Source organism: Doryrhamphus excisus, linkage group LG17 (assembly GCF_037039965.1).
Source record: "Doryrhamphus excisus strain RoL-2023G ecotype Guam linkage group LG17, RoL_Dexc_Guam_v1.1, whole genome shotgun sequence".
Classification (NCBI taxonomy): Eukaryota; Metazoa; Chordata; class Actinopteri; order Syngnathiformes; family Syngnathidae; genus Doryrhamphus; species Doryrhamphus excisus.
Window position 1 is genome coordinate 2360001 of NC_136373.1, and position 18661 is coordinate 2378661.

General features: G+C 42.2%; 3 protein-coding genes across 15 annotated transcripts in view; 2 read left to right on the forward strand and 1 right to left on the reverse strand.

Moving 5' to 3' along the window:
- ncoa6 (nuclear receptor coactivator 6) overlaps positions 1–4010 on the forward strand; it is a 12587-nt gene extending 8577 nt beyond the window's left edge. For 3 of the 7 annotated variants that reach the window (XM_058085201.2, XM_078797761.1, XM_078797757.1), the window contains 6 exons: positions 1–1455; positions 1653–1703; positions 1786–1816; positions 2573–2614; positions 2849–2982; positions 3076–4010. The exon at positions 1–1455 is cut by the window's left edge and continues 1450 nt beyond it. In XM_058085201.2, coding sequence (XP_057941184.2) covers positions 1–1455; positions 1653–1703; positions 1786–1816; positions 2573–2614; positions 2849–2982; positions 3076–3122 — 1760 coding nt within the window. In that variant the 3' untranslated portion in view covers positions 3123–4010. Of the gene's footprint in view, positions 1456–1652; positions 1704–1785; positions 1817–2572; positions 2743–2848; positions 2983–3075 lie in introns of those variants that run through there. The other 4 variants (XM_078797758.1, XM_078797760.1, XR_013630105.1 and 1 more) reach the window with 4 other exon arrangements.
- Positions 4011–4124: 114 nt separating this feature from the next.
- On the forward strand, positions 4125–18034 carry LOC131137730 (snaclec EMS16 subunit beta-like). Of its 7 annotated transcripts, XM_078797765.1 has the most exons (7): positions 6404–7233; positions 12208–12270; positions 12353–12380; positions 12460–12545; positions 13095–13223; positions 13317–13413; positions 13826–14091. In XM_078797765.1, the coding sequence occupies exons 2-7, from the start codon at positions 12208–12210 to the stop codon at positions 13900–13902; spliced, it is 480 nt and encodes a 159-aa protein (XP_078653891.1). In that variant the 5' UTR covers positions 6404–7233; the 3' UTR covers positions 13903–14091. The 7 variants fall into 7 exon arrangements, 4 of the variants coding, with proteins under 4 accessions (XP_078653889.1, XP_078653888.1, XP_078653891.1 ...); XR_013630108.1 differs by lacking the exons at positions 12208–12270; positions 12353–12380; positions 12460–12545; ... (1 more) ...; positions 13317–13413; positions 13826–14091 and adding exons at positions 4125–4275; positions 15466–15723 and having other exon boundaries at positions 4864–6436; positions 6681–7233; XM_078797763.1 differs by lacking the exons at positions 12208–12270; positions 12353–12380; positions 12460–12545; ... (1 more) ...; positions 13317–13413; positions 13826–14091 and adding exons at positions 15466–15506; positions 15591–15729; positions 16244–18034 and having other exon boundaries at positions 6401–7233.
- On the reverse strand, positions 7859–9704 carry LOC131136816 (galactose-specific lectin nattectin-like). The gene is made up of 7 exons (XM_058084077.2): positions 9700–9704; positions 9532–9594; positions 9422–9449; positions 9258–9343; positions 8571–8699; positions 8358–8454; positions 7859–8029 (listed from the first exon to the last, which is right to left on the reverse strand). Exons 2-7 carry the CDS (start codon positions 9592–9594, stop codon positions 7953–7955), a joined length of 480 nt encoding a protein of 159 aa, XP_057940060.2. The 5' UTR covers positions 9700–9704; the 3' UTR covers positions 7859–7952.
- Positions 18035–18661: the final 627 nt, after the last annotated feature.

Below are 18661 nucleotides of genomic sequence, written 5' to 3' on the forward strand. Positions count from 1 at the left end.
CCACTCCCACCCATACGCAAAACCCTTTGTCCTCTCCTGGTGTCAGTTCCAGTCTAAATGTAAGTGGCACCCTTTGTTCAACCTTAAGTAACACCAGTGTTGCCCAGGGTGTCAGCACCATCCCGATTACTTCCACCCATTGTAATCTTTCTTTAGCTGTAAGTGCCAGTTCTAACGTGACTTGTAGTCCCAACCAAGCCAGTTTGAATCTCAAACCCGGCATGGGCCCTAAACCTGTAACAAATGTTCACTCAGTCATTCAAATTCCTGCTTCATCGAGTTCGATTTCGCCGAACCAGATCACTGTATTTGTCACGCCTAACCCAATCACTTCTGCCCCCGCCTCTCAAGTTGCTCCATCTGTGGTACCCACAATGGTAGCTCTCCCAAACAAGAATATTCGACCACAGGATATCCGGCATCAGACACCTGTCACTCGACCGCCTCAGTTTATCACCACCACCCCTGTTTTTATCAACCCAATTTTTCAAGTACCAAGTACATCCGTGTCATCCAATACCACAGTAGTATCTCAGTCAGTCACTATGGTGGGATCTGTTCAAGTGTCTGCTGCTAACATCCAACTTTCTACTGCCCCGAGTGCCACACAGTCGTCAGGGGGGAACATCACCACCTCTCAACCTTCCCGAAGCACTGTAGGACAACTTCAAACTGCTACGAGTGTGTCCTCATCCACACCAATAGGTGCTCCTCCGGTACCTCAGCAAATCACTCATGGGACTCTTAAAATAGAAAATGTAGGTGAAGCAACTTCTGCTCTGAAATCAACTCTCCCAGTGAGCCAGCCGTCTTCTTACTCAAGCTCATCAGCATCCTCCCCCTTTCAGCCTACCATTGCATCTCCTCCCTGTTCGATTCCGAGCAGTGTCAATCCACTTCGAAAGGGCCCTATGCCTCCGGTTTCCACTTCTCAAATAAAAAGTAAGCTGACGCAGGGAACCATAGCGCACTCAGCAACAGCTGATTCTAAAATACCCGCTCAGCCACCCATTGTGGCTTCTGCACCCCATGTGATGCCTGTATTGGCCTACACTACTGTTGCTGCTCCCAACGTTACCCCAGCAACAGTGTCCTCCTATATGACACTTCCTGGTCAACTTGCTGTTTCTTCCCAAGCCCCCATGCCTACTTTAGCTTCAGTGTCAAACCTCGCACACACTGTAACTTCTCCAAATCCCCACGTCACTGTAGTTGATACCACCACTGCGGTCTCCTCGGCTACCTTGCTCTCTACAGTTACTGCTGTGCAAAATTCAGTACCATCTGTTGTTCCAATTGTCGCCGTGCCAGGATCTATTCAGGATGGCCCACCCACAAATCCATCTCCTGTTGCTAATGTCAGCGGAGTTCCTTTTTCTCAGGCTGGACCTCTGTCTTTTGAGCCTGCCATTACACAAGTGGTGGCTCCTGCTGACACTGTTCAGACCATACCAGGTAAACATCTCTTAATCCTCAAACTCTGGCCTAACTCTTGGTCCAATTAGGGCAAATTATAGCATATCAAAATGTACGTATGTTATGGTCTATTATTCCTTATGACATTGTTATTGTGTTTTTTAATAATAGCTAAGCAATAGATTATTTCCTGTTTGTTCAATATGAATGTATATTGATTCCCTTTTTCCCCTCAGAATGTATTCATCCCGAAGCTTCGCAAGAGCCTGTTGCTAGTGAGAAGACAAGTGAGTGTGTCATTAGACACTAAGGAGGACTCTCACATGATCTCCTTTGGAACAAATTGACTAACATTTTTTTCTTATTCAGGTGAAGAAGTATTGACAGGTCCTGATCAGGGGTAAGAGTCCTCATAGCTTAAGTATTGTTTGACTGTTTAATAATTACTTGGCTTTCACTAATAAGTAGCTGGGATCTACCCAGGTGTTCCTTGTTATTCATATCAACAAATTTGGCCTTTCCTTAAAGGGGACCTGTTATGCTTTTTCCACTTTTGTGTCCTATAAATGTAGTTACAATGTTGTATTCTTGTGTTAAACCATGCCAAGGTTTCAGATTTGCGCATTTGGAAGTGAGTCCTGAAAGAAGTTTGGGTGGAATACATTAAAACAGACCGTGAGCCAGGAAATGCAAAGAAATACAGCTGAATAGGTGCAGATTCTGGAAGAACTAGAACGCTTTCTGTGCTGGTTATGGTGTGTAGCTGCCTTATAGGAGTCGAAAGGGCCGAAAAATGAGCATAATAGGTCCCCTTTAAGACTTTCGCTTTTGAAGAAGAAATGCGTGGACATTTCTAACTCTACTGAAATTCAGGGAGACTTTGTGGTTGGCCAAGGGGGTACATGGTGAAATCAATGAGCCTCGTGGCCTCAGCACTTGGTATGTATGATTAGCATGCGACAAACCACCGATACTAATGCATGTCTCACGTGAACCAAATTACAGCCTAGCATCAAGGAAGTGGTACAACTCCACTGAGTTTCATGGCCTCATCTCTTTTTTTGGGGGGGGATTGTTTGGATATGGTTTGGAAGTGAAGCCATGTTTGTTTCAGCACAGTTGATAGTTTACAGCTGTTTTTCCACTTCTATCACAGATGGGCAAAGAAAAGAAAGACGCCCATCAACTTAGTCCCAAGGTATGTATTTGAACATGTTTGCACTGCAAAGACACAAGCAGTGTTCATCATGTTGACATAGTGGAGCTGTCAGGATGAAGATGGACAATATCTGTGGTAGATGAGGAAAAACAGCAGAGTCCTGTGCGGTATTTTTGAACTTCCTGAGTAGTGTTGAGTTGAACTCGCCTCTTAAATAATACTGTTTTTATTGTTTTCTTTCTCGTTTGTCGTTCTTCTATCTGCTATTCCCAGAGCTGCTGCGGAGAAGCCCAAGGGTCCGAGCAGACGCAGCTCCCGAGCAGAGAAGGAGGTGGAGGAAGAGCCAGCAGTAGACAGCGGTGTTCGGAAGAGATCAGCTCGGCCTGGGACAACTGCTGCTGTAAAAGGTACCATAAATCAAATAAACCTCCATCTGAATGTTGACTTATACACTTGAACTATGCTCAACCACATGACACATCTTCCCAAAATTCCCACAGAAACTGGAGCCAGTCCTACCCAGGCCAAACGAAGGAAGTCAAAATAGGAGCTTGTGAACTCCACAGTCAGGTTCTTGTTTCCTGCATCGTCACTCGATTTGGATTTCTCTGACCTGGGATATGATTTTTCACTGGAGGAAGGAATCATGTACATATTGTTTTAAAAAGAGTATTGATGTATTGTCCATCCTATACTGTAAGATTGTAGTTAAATAGTGTGCATATGACATGTGCTTGTATGATTGTGCTTTTTTTTGTTACATGCTGGATTAATCATGTTTAGACTGATAATGGAGCTTCTTATGTTGTAAACCTGAATTAAATTTTCTACTGCTTTAGCCCAATAATGGTATTTACTGCAGCTTGGGTACTGTATTTAGACTATCAGTAAGTAGTTTATTCACTGAAATCTAAACCGAATGCCATACTGGTGAGTAAAACACAAATTACATTTTCAAATAAATTAATTAACATTCATTAAAAAAAATAGCAGTTGATTCTCAGTACAAGTCCAAATGATCGAGGCTGGATTGTGAAGATTTTGTAACCCTGCTCTTGGCTGTCTGTCGGTCCGTCATATACGGTCGTCCATCTCTATATCACGGTCACTCCTCACTATATCGTTGTTTTTAAAAAAAAAAAAAAAAAAAAAGAAATAATAAATGATTGCTGTTTTGTGATTTACTATGGCTCATTGGTTAAAAAAAAGTTATATTTAGTATTTTGGTCACTGGGCATCAGTAAAATGAGACATTGCTCCTGAATACGCTTCTATGCTCTCCATTTTGACATTGCTTTCAATTTGCCGAGTTTTAGTAATACAGTCCAGGCTATAAGTATTGGTTTGATTTTACTGTTAATTTATTACGAGGAGCCCGGAGCACGTTTTTGTTCCAACCAATCACAGCTCTTAAAAGACTGCGTCATACCTAGCAATTGGGGTCAACCACACCTCCTCACTAAGAACACTATTTCTGTCCCCTCCTTGCTAAACGTTGCTCTCAGAAAGTTCCTTAATCACACTTAAACTAATCCTTTCGATTAATTTTTAGGCTCACTTCGGCGCTTTCTAAGAAACTTTGTGCATACTGGCACAGGCACCTTGCAAGGCAGCTAAGGGTCCTTCGTAGGATCACAGCACCATCCGGGGATTTGTTGTTGAACAGCTCGTATATGTTGGTCTGGAATTGGTAATAAAAGGTGGGTATTATTCGTACTCTCTCATGTTTATATGTCATATTAATGTATTAGCACTACTCGTATAAAGCTTTTTATCCGTGAAGGTTCATTTTGTATGTACTCTACTATCCGTCCTGTGGAGATCAACGGCACGTGTCGGATCGCTACTAGCATACTTTTCTTGTAAATATTCTTACATTCAGGAGCGTATTTGGTCCTTTGGGGGCCCACGGTAAGCAAACTAAATGTTATTTACAAAGCGGCTTAGGCCTTAAGAGAGTTCCTAAGGCGGCAAAACGCTAGCAGTGGTCTGGAGGAGGAGTTTTAAAAAGACGAAGAATGGTACTAACAGACAAGATGACGGAAAGACGCAGATAATTTGTTTTGGCAAACTACCCAACTACTGCAAATGAACATGTGTTACTGTCGACATGTGCAGTAATATTTATTCATTTTCAACATCACTTTACTGGAGAAAACATTCAATGGCACGTGTAGCAAAACAAAAGATGTATTTGACATTGGTACGTTTAGGGTGAAAGAACGCCATTCACTATTTCAACACAGGTGGTGTACTAATGTAAAGCACGTCTTTGTCTTGCCCTGCAGGCATCCGTGAAGAACATCTTCCCCCTGAGCAGCAGGCGAGGAACTCCAGGATGGACCACTTTAAGAAAGAAGAGGAGAATATGGATCCACAACCCTTCATCATTAAAGAGGAAGAGCCACAGCTCCCCTACATTAAAGAGGAAGAGGAGGATCACAGCATCAGTCAGGAGGGAGAGCATCCTAAAGGACTGGATGAGTTCCCAGTGATTGTCGTGACCGTGAAGAGTGAAGATAATGAAGATCAAAGTGAGGAGAAGAGAGAGGCAGAGCCTTCGAGCAGCAGCTGGACTCAACACATAACAGAAGCTGATGGAGATCGCTGTGAAGGATCACATGCACACAACCTCTTACCTCCGCGGTCAGATAGCGACGACACGACATCACACTCTCATGACACGGATGATGACGATGCTGAAGCTGATACGACACGTCACACTGGCACACAATTATCTCAGCAGGTACATTTGAAAGAAGACACACAAGTGCAAATTGTAGAGAAACCTTTTCCTTGCACGCTGTGCGGTAAAAGGTTCTCTCGGCGGTCAAATTTGAACAAACACACAAAAATACACACTGGAGAGAAACCGTTTCCTTGCATGCTGTGTGGTAAAAGATTCTCTCAGCGGTCACATCTGAAAGAACACACAATCATACACACTGAAGAGAAACCTTTTTCTTGTACGGTGTGCGCGAGAAGTTTTAAAAGAAAAAGTGATTTAACAACGCACACAAGAACACACACTGGAGAGAAACCTTTTCTCTGCACGCTGTGTGGGAAAAGATTCTCTCATCTCTTACATTTCAAAGAACACACAAGAATACACACTGGAGAGAAACCTTTTCCTTGCACGGTGTGTGGTAAAAGATTCTCTCAGCGCGTACATTTGAAAGAACACACAACAATACACACCGGAGAGAAACCTTTTCCTTGCACAGTGTGTGGGAGAGGATTTAATCGAAAAAGTGATTTAAAAATACACACAACAACGCACACAGGAGAGAAACCTTTTCCCTGCACGGTGTGTGGGAAAAGTTTCTCTAGGAACATATATTTAATAAAACACACAAGAACACACACTGGAGAGAAACCTTTTTCTTGCATGCTGTGTGGGAAAAGATTCTCTTATCAGTCACATTTGAAAGAACACACAAAAATACACACTGGAGAGAAACCTTTTCCTTGTGTGCTGTGTGGTAAAAGATTCTCTCAGCAGGTCAAGTTGAAAGAACACACAACAATACACACGGGAGAGAAACCTTTTCCTTGCACGGTGTGTGAGAGAGGATTTAGCCGGAAAAGTGACTTAAAAGTACACTCTATGATGCACACTGGAGAGAAACCTTTTCCCTGCACGCTGTGCGGTAAACATTTCCCTCGGAAGATGTCTTTAATAAGACACACAAGAATTCACAGTCGAGAAAAAAACTTTTCTTGTTCAAAGTGTGGTCAGCGATTCACAAATAATCCAAGCTTGACGAAACACATCGTAAGAAAACACAGCGGGGAGTAACTTTTTGAAAGGATGCATCCAGTTGGATTTCAGAAGTACTACAATCAATTGTTTGCCCAATGGTAAGTCAGCGAGTATTAGCTCAAAATACAGTTATTGTACATATAAGAAAATGTGTGGATAGTAGATTGTTTATCTTTTCTGTTTAGCTATTGGCTATTTTGTGCTTTTTGTATCTTTCTGCTCCTGTAACATTCAAATGTGTGGGTTAAATAAAATACAATGTAATGTAATATTAATAATAGTATGCTAAGTGAAAGTGATTTAATAACACAGGCATAATAGTGATTGTGGTGGACCTCTCAGGCGCTTTCACAGCTTGCCGACCATTGTGGTCAGGAGGGTTTGTGTGCCTCACCGACCCTCTGAGCTATAACAGTAGGACCTGAGTCTTCTGGTGAGATACCCAAGTTGGACAGTTCTGAGGGTACACTTCTCTGCATATTCTCGGCCAGGTAGGGCAGCTTCAACCATCTCTACAGGGGTCCGCCACTTTCTCCCTAACATCAGCTAACCAGGCTAGCACTGGGTGGATTCCTGAACAGCTGACCTGCAGGATGTTTTTGTTGCTTTCAGAGTCACAGAAGCCATTTATGCGTCCCACTATGCACTAATGTTGTATATTCAACTTAAAGTGTTGGGAAGTGGTTTGTGTTTTTGTCTTTCCCGTTAACAGCATGCCACAGAAGCGGAGGAAGCTGGAGCTTGTTGATCCACAGATGGGCCAGACCGGCGCAAAGAGGAGTTGGAGCGGCTCATAGAGAACAGGGAAGCGACCAATTCATGCAGCTGCTCCGAGGAACGCCAGCATACTGGGAGAAAGCTCAGCAGGAGCTCCACGCGATGGCCAGGCAGTTGGGTAAGCCGACATTTTTTCGTACCTTTTCTGCGGCTGAAATGAGATGGCCAGAAGTCACCGCCCTTTTGCGCCACCCTGATACTAGAAATACTAGAGAAAGTGATCATATTTATCCATTTATCTGTAATGTACAGACTGAACTTGAAACCGAAACTAGAAAAATGCAAGAAGTAAAAGAAGAAGAACATGTTGAGTACCATCAATTTGTACATGTTCGGGAGTTCGGTATTAAAATGAAAACCTCTCCCCCAAATATTTGACAAGCACTGTTGTAAAGTACTTTTTCTTCCTGGGCCTTTCGTGCTGTCTGCGGGATGAAACGCCCCCTAAAATGTCTTTGTAAAAAGGCGCTTCATGAAAACAGGGCAGCACATCTCATCTGGCCTTGACGTCGACGTAATACGCTCAGCACTCAATGCTGGATCTCTTCCTGTTTCCTTTGCTACGGTATTGCTCTGAGGTCATATTTCTTATGATTCTGGAAGATCACTCTCATGCGAGATTTTAAAATACTTGCCACAAAGCAGAAGCACACACACAACAAGACATTTCTTGACAAGGTGGCCATTCTATAATCAGTCAATTTTGAGTGCACATAGAAGATGAGACACACTTTTGATGCTGATAGGTTTCTTTATTTGTAAGAGAGATCATCTTTTGAGTTCCAAATGAACAAAAGAAAACCATTATTTAAGTTGATTAGATGATCAGAGTGATGTCTACTTCTTGTAACAGGTCGACTCTCTGAGGCAAACGAATGGAAGCTCTGATCCGCACGACACAGGAGTCCAAAAAGCTGGAAAAGAAAGAAAAAGTTATCAAGAGCAGTTCCGATCTTCGGACATGAGGTTGTACGGCATCAACAGTGACTTTTCCCTTACTTGGTCCTGTGAGCAGAGTTCTGGTCAGAAGAAAATAACACCTAACCAACAAGCCAGAACTACTTTCTTGAGCACCACAAACTGACCAGAACGCAGGACAAAGAGGGGGGGTAAGTCACCGTTGATGAGCTACGCTGCCGATGGGGATGCCATACAACTTCATGTAGAAAAATCCAAACTATCCCTTTAAGAATGACATTACGTTCAATATCAAGTGCATTGCTTTGCTGATCAGACCCGTACCAGTTGCCATCACCGCACAACTCGCTCCAGCAGCGAATTGGCCGGAGACGAGGTTAAAATCAAAGACTGTGCCATCAGTCCAAAAAAGCATTTCATCCTGCAAGACAAAGCCACATTCGAATGAGTCCTAAAAGTAACGACTGCATACAATTTCATCCACTTCCAGTAAATAATTGTATTAATTAGACAGCTTTGGCGCTGGTAAACTTTCACCTCAAAGGCATTATGGAGTCCAATCCAGGCTGGCACTGATTCCCCTGACCGGGCCACTTCAAAAACGACAAAATTTTCCACAGCGTTTCTGATTGACGCTAGATTCCCACCAATGATGTTGCAGATGCTCTGATGGGAGAAACAGAGTGAAAGTCATGATATCATTCATTTAAATCCATCAGATAGTTGGTAAGATTTCCACTTTTGACAAACACTACGTCCACATGCAACCCAGGATCTTTTGGATGTAGTCCTAAATCCGATCTGTACATCCGTCATCACAATCAATCACCAAAACAAAGAGCCCAAGTGACCCGCCTGCTTCACATGTTCGGTATGGGAGTCGAGAAAGCTGACGGCTCGGCCAAAAGCCCAGACTGTCAGCCTGAGTGAGGTTTACCAACGTACACCTTTTATTACACCAAACTCTTTACTTACGTAACCCCAATAACTAATAACTCGATAACTACGTTTCTCATCACCAAAATCCCAGTGTGGAGTAAGTCACCGTTGATGGGCTGCACCGCTTTGTTAAAATACAACCTCCGCAAAAATAATTTGGTTAAGAAAATTCTTGACTCCTTGAAATCACCGGGATTGAGACCACAAACTGGGGTCATATTTACTTGACCTACATCGCAACTACTGTGTGAAATACTACTCCCCAATAAAAAAAAACTACCATACCTCTGCATCTGAAAAATTTCTGCGGTCAGTCTGGAGGATGTAACAGCGATCATTCACCTGAGTCCAGCCTTCAGGACAGCAAACACCTACAACACAATTGTTATTTTAGGTGGGAAATTTTAAAAAATGGTTACATTGACAAAGTGTCACTGACAGCTACCAACCATTGTCCTTCATGAGAGGCCAAGCCCACTAGGAAGAGAGGGAAAACACAGTGACAAATAAGCAGGCAGCTATAATTGAAACAGAATATCAAGCTGAGATTTGGACCTACAACTCCAGTCAACATTCCACTGATCCCGCAAAGCAGGAAGAACACACGAAGGGCAAATGCCATCTGTGCAATACAAACAAATATCCTCATGTTAAATACAATATATCACATCAAACGGCTAGAAAAGTAGAATGTTACGTTTTGTCATGTTACGTTTTGTCGTCTTACCTTTGCAGCGGTGATGCTTGATACTGAGGAAACGAAAGAGGTCTCCTTTTATATACCAACTTTACGCAACCCTGGAATGTTCTATACCTTCTTTATGACCGTGGTATGCGCTGTCTTTAACAAGGAAATAAATCATTCAAAACACAAGTTGACACAAATTATAGGTTTATAATGACCCTGTTAACCTTGGCTCACCTTGAGACCCAAACAATTACACAGATTCTTGTTTTCTTGCTAAAGTGTCTTCATTTTGACCCCGAAACAAAAGGAAAAGCAGTAAGAGCTGCAACGATCTGTCAACTGAATTACTGATCATTCCCAGAAACCAGGGACGCAGTTTGTACCTTACTTATAAATAAAAACTTCATACATCTGCAATTAAATGCAATTAATTCTGAGTTAACTATGGACAAAATGTGATTAGACTCTGAAACATTTCTCAACACCGTAGAATTAGCCAACAGGTGACAAACTTAGACGTGGATCGACAGCGGATGTCGAATACGGAAGCGTCAGGACCAGACGGACCACAATTTCACCGACTAATGCGGATCTTGAAATAATGTGTAAAGTTTGAGATAAAAGACTAGAAAAAGTTACTCCTCGTATAATACACTCGGCTAGCAATGTACGCCATCTAATCAATTTGATTGATCACTCCATCATCCGTAATTTAGAAACCACAATCCTTTCATTAGATGCTGAGAAAGCATTTGATAGAGTAAACTGCAAAATTTGGGTACAGAATTCAACAGTAATTTGGCTCTGGCGACTCATTTACAACATGGATCAAAATATTATATTGCAACCGAAGGCCTCTGTTTGGACCGATTATCCGATCTATCCAGAATTTACTTTCCAAAGAGGTCCAGTACTGAAGAACTAGAAGAACTATAATGCTCTGTATCCCTGTTCTATAGGAGTCCGCAACTCAATACAAAGGGTGGGAAATTTTGCATCGTAACATTTCCTCGAAAAAAAAATGCTAGGTTAATTGCAGACTCCAAATTGTTCATAGGTATGAATGTGAATGGTTGTTTGTCTATATGCAACCAGTCCACGGTGTACTCCGCCTCGTCTGGGAACATACTAGACTGCAGCCAATTACAGCACTCTAAACCAGAAAGGTGAAGCATGTTTGTTTCACAACCATTAATTATCTAATTGTTTTTATATAGTAGACACCTGTTGTTGATGGGTGTGTCATTCATCACCCGAGCATGAATGTTGTGTATTTTCCCCAGATGTGTGCTTCATGTAATTAGTTTGTACCTTCACATCACGAGATGTTGGGGCACATTTTGGGGCGGATGAAAACACCAGAAACACATGTAAAGTTGTTTGGAAGGGAGTTGTACATCATTTACAATCCTTATTTGAAACACGAACACATTTATTTCCTTTTTCTGTGCATTATGAACTGAGAAAATAACCTCATGTGACTTAGCTAACCACACACGTCATTGGGACACACCTATTTTGACGATGATGCCCTCTAAAAAAAAAAACCCTCTAACAACGTTGCATGGTTTGATATCCGTGCTGTGATCATGCATTAACGCGTACACTGATGATAACATGTAATAGTTGCAGTATCTTGCCATATTTTAAAACTACCCAAACGTCTTTCCTAATGTACTGTAAGAAATCAAACATGTAACACTAGCATTAGCATAATACAATCCAATGTCATCCCTGCAGGAAAAAAAGCCAGCATAGACCAGCTGCCAGCATACGTTGTGGTTTCATGCAGGTCATGCTGGTTATGCTGGTTGCAGGTCTCGTTGGTATACTAATTCATTACTTTTGTACAGTTGTTTTCAAGACAAAATGAATTTACAGAAGACCAAAAGCTAGAAAACTTGTTAGCTAACAGCCGATAGCCAGTCAAAGTGTGTAAACATAAAATATATGTTATATATTATAAAATAGTTTGTGCTCTTTAGTATCAAGAAATGTTCAAGTAAAACGCATCAGCATCAGAATCGAATGGATGCTATGGAATGGGATTGACGATAGTATTGTACTGAGATGTATCCGCATGCTCTTGGTGGTCCTGAGCAGAGGGAGTCCTGGTTTCTGGGAATGACCAGTAATTCAGTTGACAGATTGTTGCAGCTCTTACTGCCTGTCCTTTTGTTTTGGGTCGTTTTGGGCCCCACAAAATGAAGACATTTTGGCAAGAAAACAAGAATCTGTTTAATTGTTTGGGTCTCAAAGTGAGCCAAGGTTAATAGGGTCATTACAAACCTATAATTTGTGTCAACTTGTGTGTTGAATTATTTATTTCCTTGTTGAACGACTGGCATAAAGAAGGTATAGAACATTCCAGGGTTGGGTCAAGTTGGTATATAAAAGGAGACCTCTTTCGTTTCCTCAGCATCAAGCATCACCGCTGCAAAGGTAAGACGACAAAACGTAACATGACAAAACGTAACATTCTACTTTTCTAGCCGTTTGATGTGATATATTGTATTTAACATGAGGATATTTGTTTGTATTGCACAGATGGCATTTGCCCTTCGTGTGTTCTTCCTGCTTTGCGGGATCAGTGGAATGTTGACTGGAGTTGTAGGTCCAAATCTCAGCTTGATATTCTGTTTCAATTATTGCTGTCTGCTTATTTGTCACTGTGTTTTCCCTCTCTTCCTAGTGGGCTTGGCCTCTCATGAAGGACAATGGTTGGTAGCTGTCAGTGACACTTTGTCAATTTAACCATTTTTTTTTTATTTCCCACCTAAAATTACAATTGTGTTGTAGGTGTTTGCTGTCCTGAAGGCTGGACTCAGTTGAATGATCGCTGTTACATCCTCCAGACTGACCGCAGAAATTTTTCAGATGCAGAGGTATGGTAGTTTTAGTGGCGAGTAGTATTTCACACAGTAGTTGCGATGTAAGTCAAGTAAATATGACCCCAGTTTGTGGTCTCAATCCCGGTGATTTCAAGGAGTCAAGAATTTTCTTAGCCAAATTATTTTGCGTGGGTTGGATTGTATCAACGGTGACTTACTCCACACTTGGTCCCGTCACAGCCCAGTTGTGGTGGGATTTTGGTGATGAGAAACGTAGTTATCGAGTTATTAGTTATTGGGGTTACGTAAGTAAAGAGTTTGGTGTAATAAAAGGTGTACGTTGGTAAACCTCACTCAGGCTGACAGTCTGGGCTTTTGGCCGAGCAGTCAGCTTTCTCGACTCCCATACCGAACATGTGAAGCAGGCGGGTCACTTGGGCTCTTTGTTTTGGTGATTGATTGTGATGACGGATGTACAGATCAGATTTAGGACTACATCCAAAAGATCCTGGGTTGCATGTGGACGTAGTGTGGAAATCTTACCAACTATCTGATGGATTTAAATGAATGATATCATGACTTTCACTCTGTTTCTCCCATCAGAGCATCTGCAACATCATTGGTGGGAATCTGGCGTCAATCAGAGACGATGTGGAAAATGTTGTCGTTTTTCAACTGGCCCGGTCAGAGAACGAAATACCAGCCTGGATTGGACTCCATAATGCCTTTGAGGTGAAACATTTACCAATGCCAAAGCTGTCTAATCAATGCAATTATTATATTATGTTTTTTTAGGACTCATTCGAATGTGGCTTTGTCTTGCAGGATGGAATGCTTTTTTGGACTGATGGCACAGTCTTTGATTTTAGCGCCTTGGTCTCCCCATTCTCTGCTGGAGCGAGTTGTGCGGTGATGGCAACTGGTACGGGTCTAATCAGCAAAGCAATGCACTTGATATTGAACGTGGATTTTTCTGCGTGAAGTTGTATGGCATCCCCATCGGCAGCCTAGCTGGGGACTTTGTCCTGCGTTCTGGTCAGTTTGTGGTGCTGAAGAAAGTAGTTCTGGCTTATTGGTTAGGTGTTATTTTGCGACCAAGCAGGCAGGAGCAGGCGGTGATACAAAGGGAGAGCGATTGTGAGGTCTGACGGTCATGTGATGCAAATGTTTACTGCTTTGTTTTGCGAAACAAAACAAGGCAACTAGCTTCAGCAACAAAAACTGACCAGAACTCTACTCACAGGACCAAGTAAGGGAAAAGTCACTGTTGATGCCGTACAACCTCATGTCCTAAGATCGGAACTGCTCTTGATAACTTTTTCTTTCTTTTCCAGCTTTTTGGACTGCTCAGTCGTGCGGTTCAGAGCTTCCATTCATTTGCCTCAGAGATTCGAGCTGTTACAAGAAGTAGACATCACTCTGATCATCGTATCAACTTGAATAACGTTTTTCACTAATCACAATGCCATACTAAACAATATCAAAACTTACTGTTATCATTTTTATCTTCTTCTTTAACACTGTTGTTGATTTAGAACTCAAAAGATGATCTCTTTTCCAAGTAAAGAAACCTATCAGCATCAAAAATGTGTCTCATCTTCTATGTGCACTCAATTCTGAACCAAAATTGACTGATTATAGAATGGCCACCTTGTCAAAAAATGCATTTTTGTGTGTGTGCTTCTGTTTGGATTTGAAATCTTGCATAATAGAGTTACTATAGTATTACTGCAACTGCATTGCGCGTGGACCCGTTTGCGGGCGTGTGCATGCATTCAAATTTCCCTTCAAAGTGAAACCTTCGTGCAGCGTGGCGAGATGCCTTTTCACTTCCTGGTTGCTGTGCAGCATCTATTTCCATTGGAGGGATGCAGGCCGGGTTCTTATGAAAGTGGTGACATCGGCCACCTTGTGGTCTCTTTTTTTCCACTTGAAACGGCATCAAACATCAGAATCTGAATCAGAATGCCCTTTATTGTCATTTTACATAGAGTAGAATGCAAGACAGTATGCAATACAATACAATGCAATAAAACCACACCTCCTTACAAAGATACAAATTTCTGTTCAGAGTCCTAATCAGAACATTCAGTAATCACTCTTAAGATAAGATTATTAGGCTCAGAATTATTAGGCTAAGTTGGGAGCATTCTGATAGCATTCTGAGAAGCTTTGCATACAGGCACAGGCACCTTGCAGGGCAGCTAGGGGTCCTTCGTAGGATCACAGAGCCATCCGGGGTTTTGTTGCTAACCAGTTCGCCTGTGTTGGTCTGCTTTTGGTGATAAAAGGTTGGTTAGATTTCATTCTTACTCTCTGGTGTTCAGGCTTTACATGGGTTGGTTAGCACTAATCATGGAAATCATGAAATACTTTTTTTATGTAATCAATATCCGTCGTATGGAGATCAACGGCACGTGTCGGTTCTGGATGGAAGCTAGCATGACAAGCTAGATTTCAATTCTCGTGTGTTTATGTTAACTCATATTTGTCTTTTTTTTTTTGCTGTTGTTGTATTGTTGAATTCGCACATTGTTGCATGCAGCGGCGTATTTCGTCCATGGTGGGCCCGAGGCAAACAAAGGAATTGGGGCCCGGCCACATCCTTTGTCCTGCACTAAAGTTTTGTTGTCACCGGTATTCCCAAAGCATCCTAAAAAGACTAAAATTAGCACTTAGTGGTGTCATTCTAAGAAAAATATTATAATTCCTTGGATTCTGAGATGTTTCTTTGGAATATTTACGTGCTTCAAAGCGACTTAGGCCTAAAGAGAGCTCTAAGGCGGCCGAATGTTAGGAGTCGGCTCCGAAGAATGGCACGAACAGACAAGATGGCGGAGAGACGATAAAGAGACAAGACAATTTCATCTACATTATATTTTTCGTCATTTTCCGATGATTTTTTTGGCTAAGTTTGGAGACTTTTGTAAAGTTGTCGCTATAAACAGTCTTCTTCTGGATTTTTTTTTTACAGAATGCGGAAGTGACGTCACACCAGAGCGCGCCCCCCTTCCTGTCAGTGGCTTTGCAGTGTTGGAAACAGGAACGTATGACGTGTGTAGCAAAGCGCAATGTGTAAATAACTATTCATCACAACAGAGTGGCGGTGAATGGTGAATGTTCACCTCATAACAGCTGGAAGATACGCACAGCGCTGCGGCCACCCAGCTTGCAATAGAAAGTCGGCCACCCTCAAGGACTGTTACGACTCAGAATCTGCGAAGACGTCCCTCTAAAGGTACATTTTGGAAAATGATTAAGTGCGTATATGATAAAGTTGTCCTCCATTTCTTGATTGAGATAAGTGTAGGGAGATTATGTTTTAAATAAGTAATAATTTTTGCCGGATACGAGTATGAAATGAGTACATTTTGCCATTATCCGTATCCCTGCTTAAAGAAAATGCTCATTATGCATTCACTCTAAACGCTCTGTGATTGGCCAGTCACACACAGCGACCGCTTTTTGTCTTATTCCTTGAAGTCATCATGAAGTCTCTTGAGAAAAAGATTATTTCCCTGTTTGCCATCATCGCATGTTTGCATGAATCAACAACTTCACTAACGATGCTAACGACGGGCGGGTCTGTGTTAAAAAGACAGGTGTGTTTATTCTTGCCGTTAGAAAACTTAGCCAGGCTGAATTATTGGGCAAAATTGTCCAGTGATGTTTTGTATTAATGAATGTAAGGATTTTTGCATTGAATAAAAAGTTGAACTTCTCTAAAACACGCCTTTTGTCTTGTCATGCAGACGTCAGTGAAGAGCATCTTCCCCCTGAGCAGCACCCCAGGATGGAACACATTAAAAAGGAAGATGAAGATGTGGATCCACAACCCCTCACCATTAAAGAGGAAGAGGTGTTACAGCACCCCCACATTAAACAGGAAGAGCCACAGCATTACAACATTAAGGAGGACGAAGAGTGGCCACAGCCCCCCGACATTAAACAGGAAGAGACACTGCACCTCTGCATTATAGAGGATGAAGACGTGCCACAGCCCCCCTACATTAAAGAGGAAGAGGGAGAGCCACAGTCCCCCCACATTAAGCAGGAAGAGCCGCAGCACCACCGCATCATAGAGGACGAAGACGGGCCACACCCCCCCTACATTAAAGAGGAAGCGGGAGAGCCACACTCCCCCCACATTAAGCAGGAAGAGCCACAGCACCAGTGCATCATAGCGGGCGAGGACGAACCAGAGCCCCCCTACATCAAAGAGGAAGAGGAGGATCACAGCATCAGTCAGGAGCCGTCACATTTGATAGAACACACAGTAGAGAAACCTTTTCCCTGCACGCTGTGTGGTAAAAGGTTCTCTCGGCGGACAAATTTGAACACGCATACAAAAATACACACTGGAGAGAAACCTTTTCCTTGCTTGTTTTGCGGTAAAAGATTCTCTCAGCGAGTACATTTGAAAGAACACACAATAATACATACTGGAGAGAAACCTTTTCCTTGCACGGTGTGTGGGAAGAGATTTAATCGAAAAGGTGATTTAAAAATACACACAAGAGTGCACACTGGAGAGAAACCGTTTCCTTGCACGGAGTGTGGGAAAAGATTCTCTCATCAGTCGCATTTGAAGGAACACACAAGAATGCACACTGGAGAGAAACCTTTTCCTTGCACAGTGTGCTGGAAAACATTTTCTCAGCGGATCCATTTGAAAGAACACTCAATCATACACACAGGAGAGAAACCTTTTCCTTGCACAGTGTGTGGGAAAAGATTTAATCGAAAAAATGATCTAAAAATACACTCAACGACACACAGTGGAGAGAAGCCTTTTCCCTGCACGGTGTGTGGGAAAAGTTTCTCTAGGAACATATATTTAATACGACACACAAGAACGCACACTGGAGAGAAACCTTTTCCCTGCACTGTGTGCGGGAAAGGCTTTAGTCGAAAAAGTGATTTAAAATTACACTCCATGATGCACACCGGAGAGAAACCTTTTCCCTGCACGGTGTGTGGTAAAAGTTTCTCCCGGAAATTATCTTTAATAAAACACACAAGAACACACACCGGAGAGAAACCTTTTCCCTGCACGGTGTGCGGGAGAGGATTTAGTCGAAAAAGTCATTTGAAATTACACTCCATAATGCACACCGGAGAGAAACCTTTTACCTGCACGCTGTGTGGGAAACATTTCCCTCGGAAGATGTCTTTAACGAGACACACAAGAATACACACGAGAGAAAAAAACGTTTCTTGTTTAATGTGTGGTCAGCAATTTACAAATAATCCAAGCTTGACTAAACACATCGTAAGAAAACACAGCGGGGAGTAACTTTTTGGAAGGATGCATCCAGTTGGATTTCGGACAAACAAGTTTGTCTAATGGTAAGCCTAATGGTAAGAGAGTGAGTATTAGCTCACTATATGCTTATTGTTTATACAAGAAACATACATTAGGTTAATATGTATATAGTACATTGTTTATCTTCTCTGTGTAAGTATTGGCTATTTACTGCTTTTATCTTTCTGCTCCTGTAACAATGAAATGTGTGGGTTAAATAAAGTACAATGTAATGTAATATTTTCCGTATGCTAAATGAAAGTGATTGGGGACCAAATTCCGCCATGTGGTGCCCCGGATGCTTGGTAGGCAATGAAGGTGGATGCTTTCTAGACGGTTCTCCTGTCTGCCGTATGTGGTCCAGGATGTGCCGGAGAGATGGTGATTTCGACAATCCAATCGCCTTTAGGACTCCAATCCAGATGTGTCCTCAAGGTTAACTCCCAAAGCCTTGCCTGTACTCGGGTTTAGAATCAGGGTTTGCCTTCCCGGGGGTGTATCATGATATACAACCGGTAAAAGCCAATGGTGTGTCCCGTCTGTGTCAGAACCTCCATGTTGTCATCAGGTATTGTAAAACGCATCTTACATTAAATCAGTGAAGATATACGCAACCACACTGGCATGCTAAACTAAGCTAACCCGAAAAGTATCCCCCAACCCTCATATGTGTAAAGCCCCCTTAACATTTCTGACTGCTCACATTTAATCAGTTTGCTTTGGATAATTTACCAGTGCAGTCATGAAACTGACTGGTTTTTGGTTTTCTATGGAAAACATTCACTCTCCCCTTAAAATGGCTTGGATTAAAAGCAGTATGTGCAAGGCTAGAACCGGCCCTGGTATGAGTTCATGTCGAACAAAG

Coding starts and splice junctions, on each gene's coding strand:
- LOC131136816 (XM_058084077.2), bottom strand. CDS start 9,594: ATGGCATTTGCCCTTCGTGTGTTCTTCCTGCTTTGCGGGATCAGTGGA. Junction 8,700..9,257: donor GAAATTTTTCAGATGCAGAG/GTATGGTAGTTT, acceptor TTCTCCCATCAG/AGCATCTGCAACATCATTGG. Junction 8,455..8,570: donor GACTCCATAATGCCTTTGAG/GTGAAAGTTTAC, acceptor TTTGTCTTGCAG/GATGAAATGCTTTTTTGGAC.
- LOC131137730 (XM_078797762.1), top strand. CDS start 16,285: ATGGAACACATTAAAAAGGAAGATGAAGATGTGGATCCACAACCCCTC.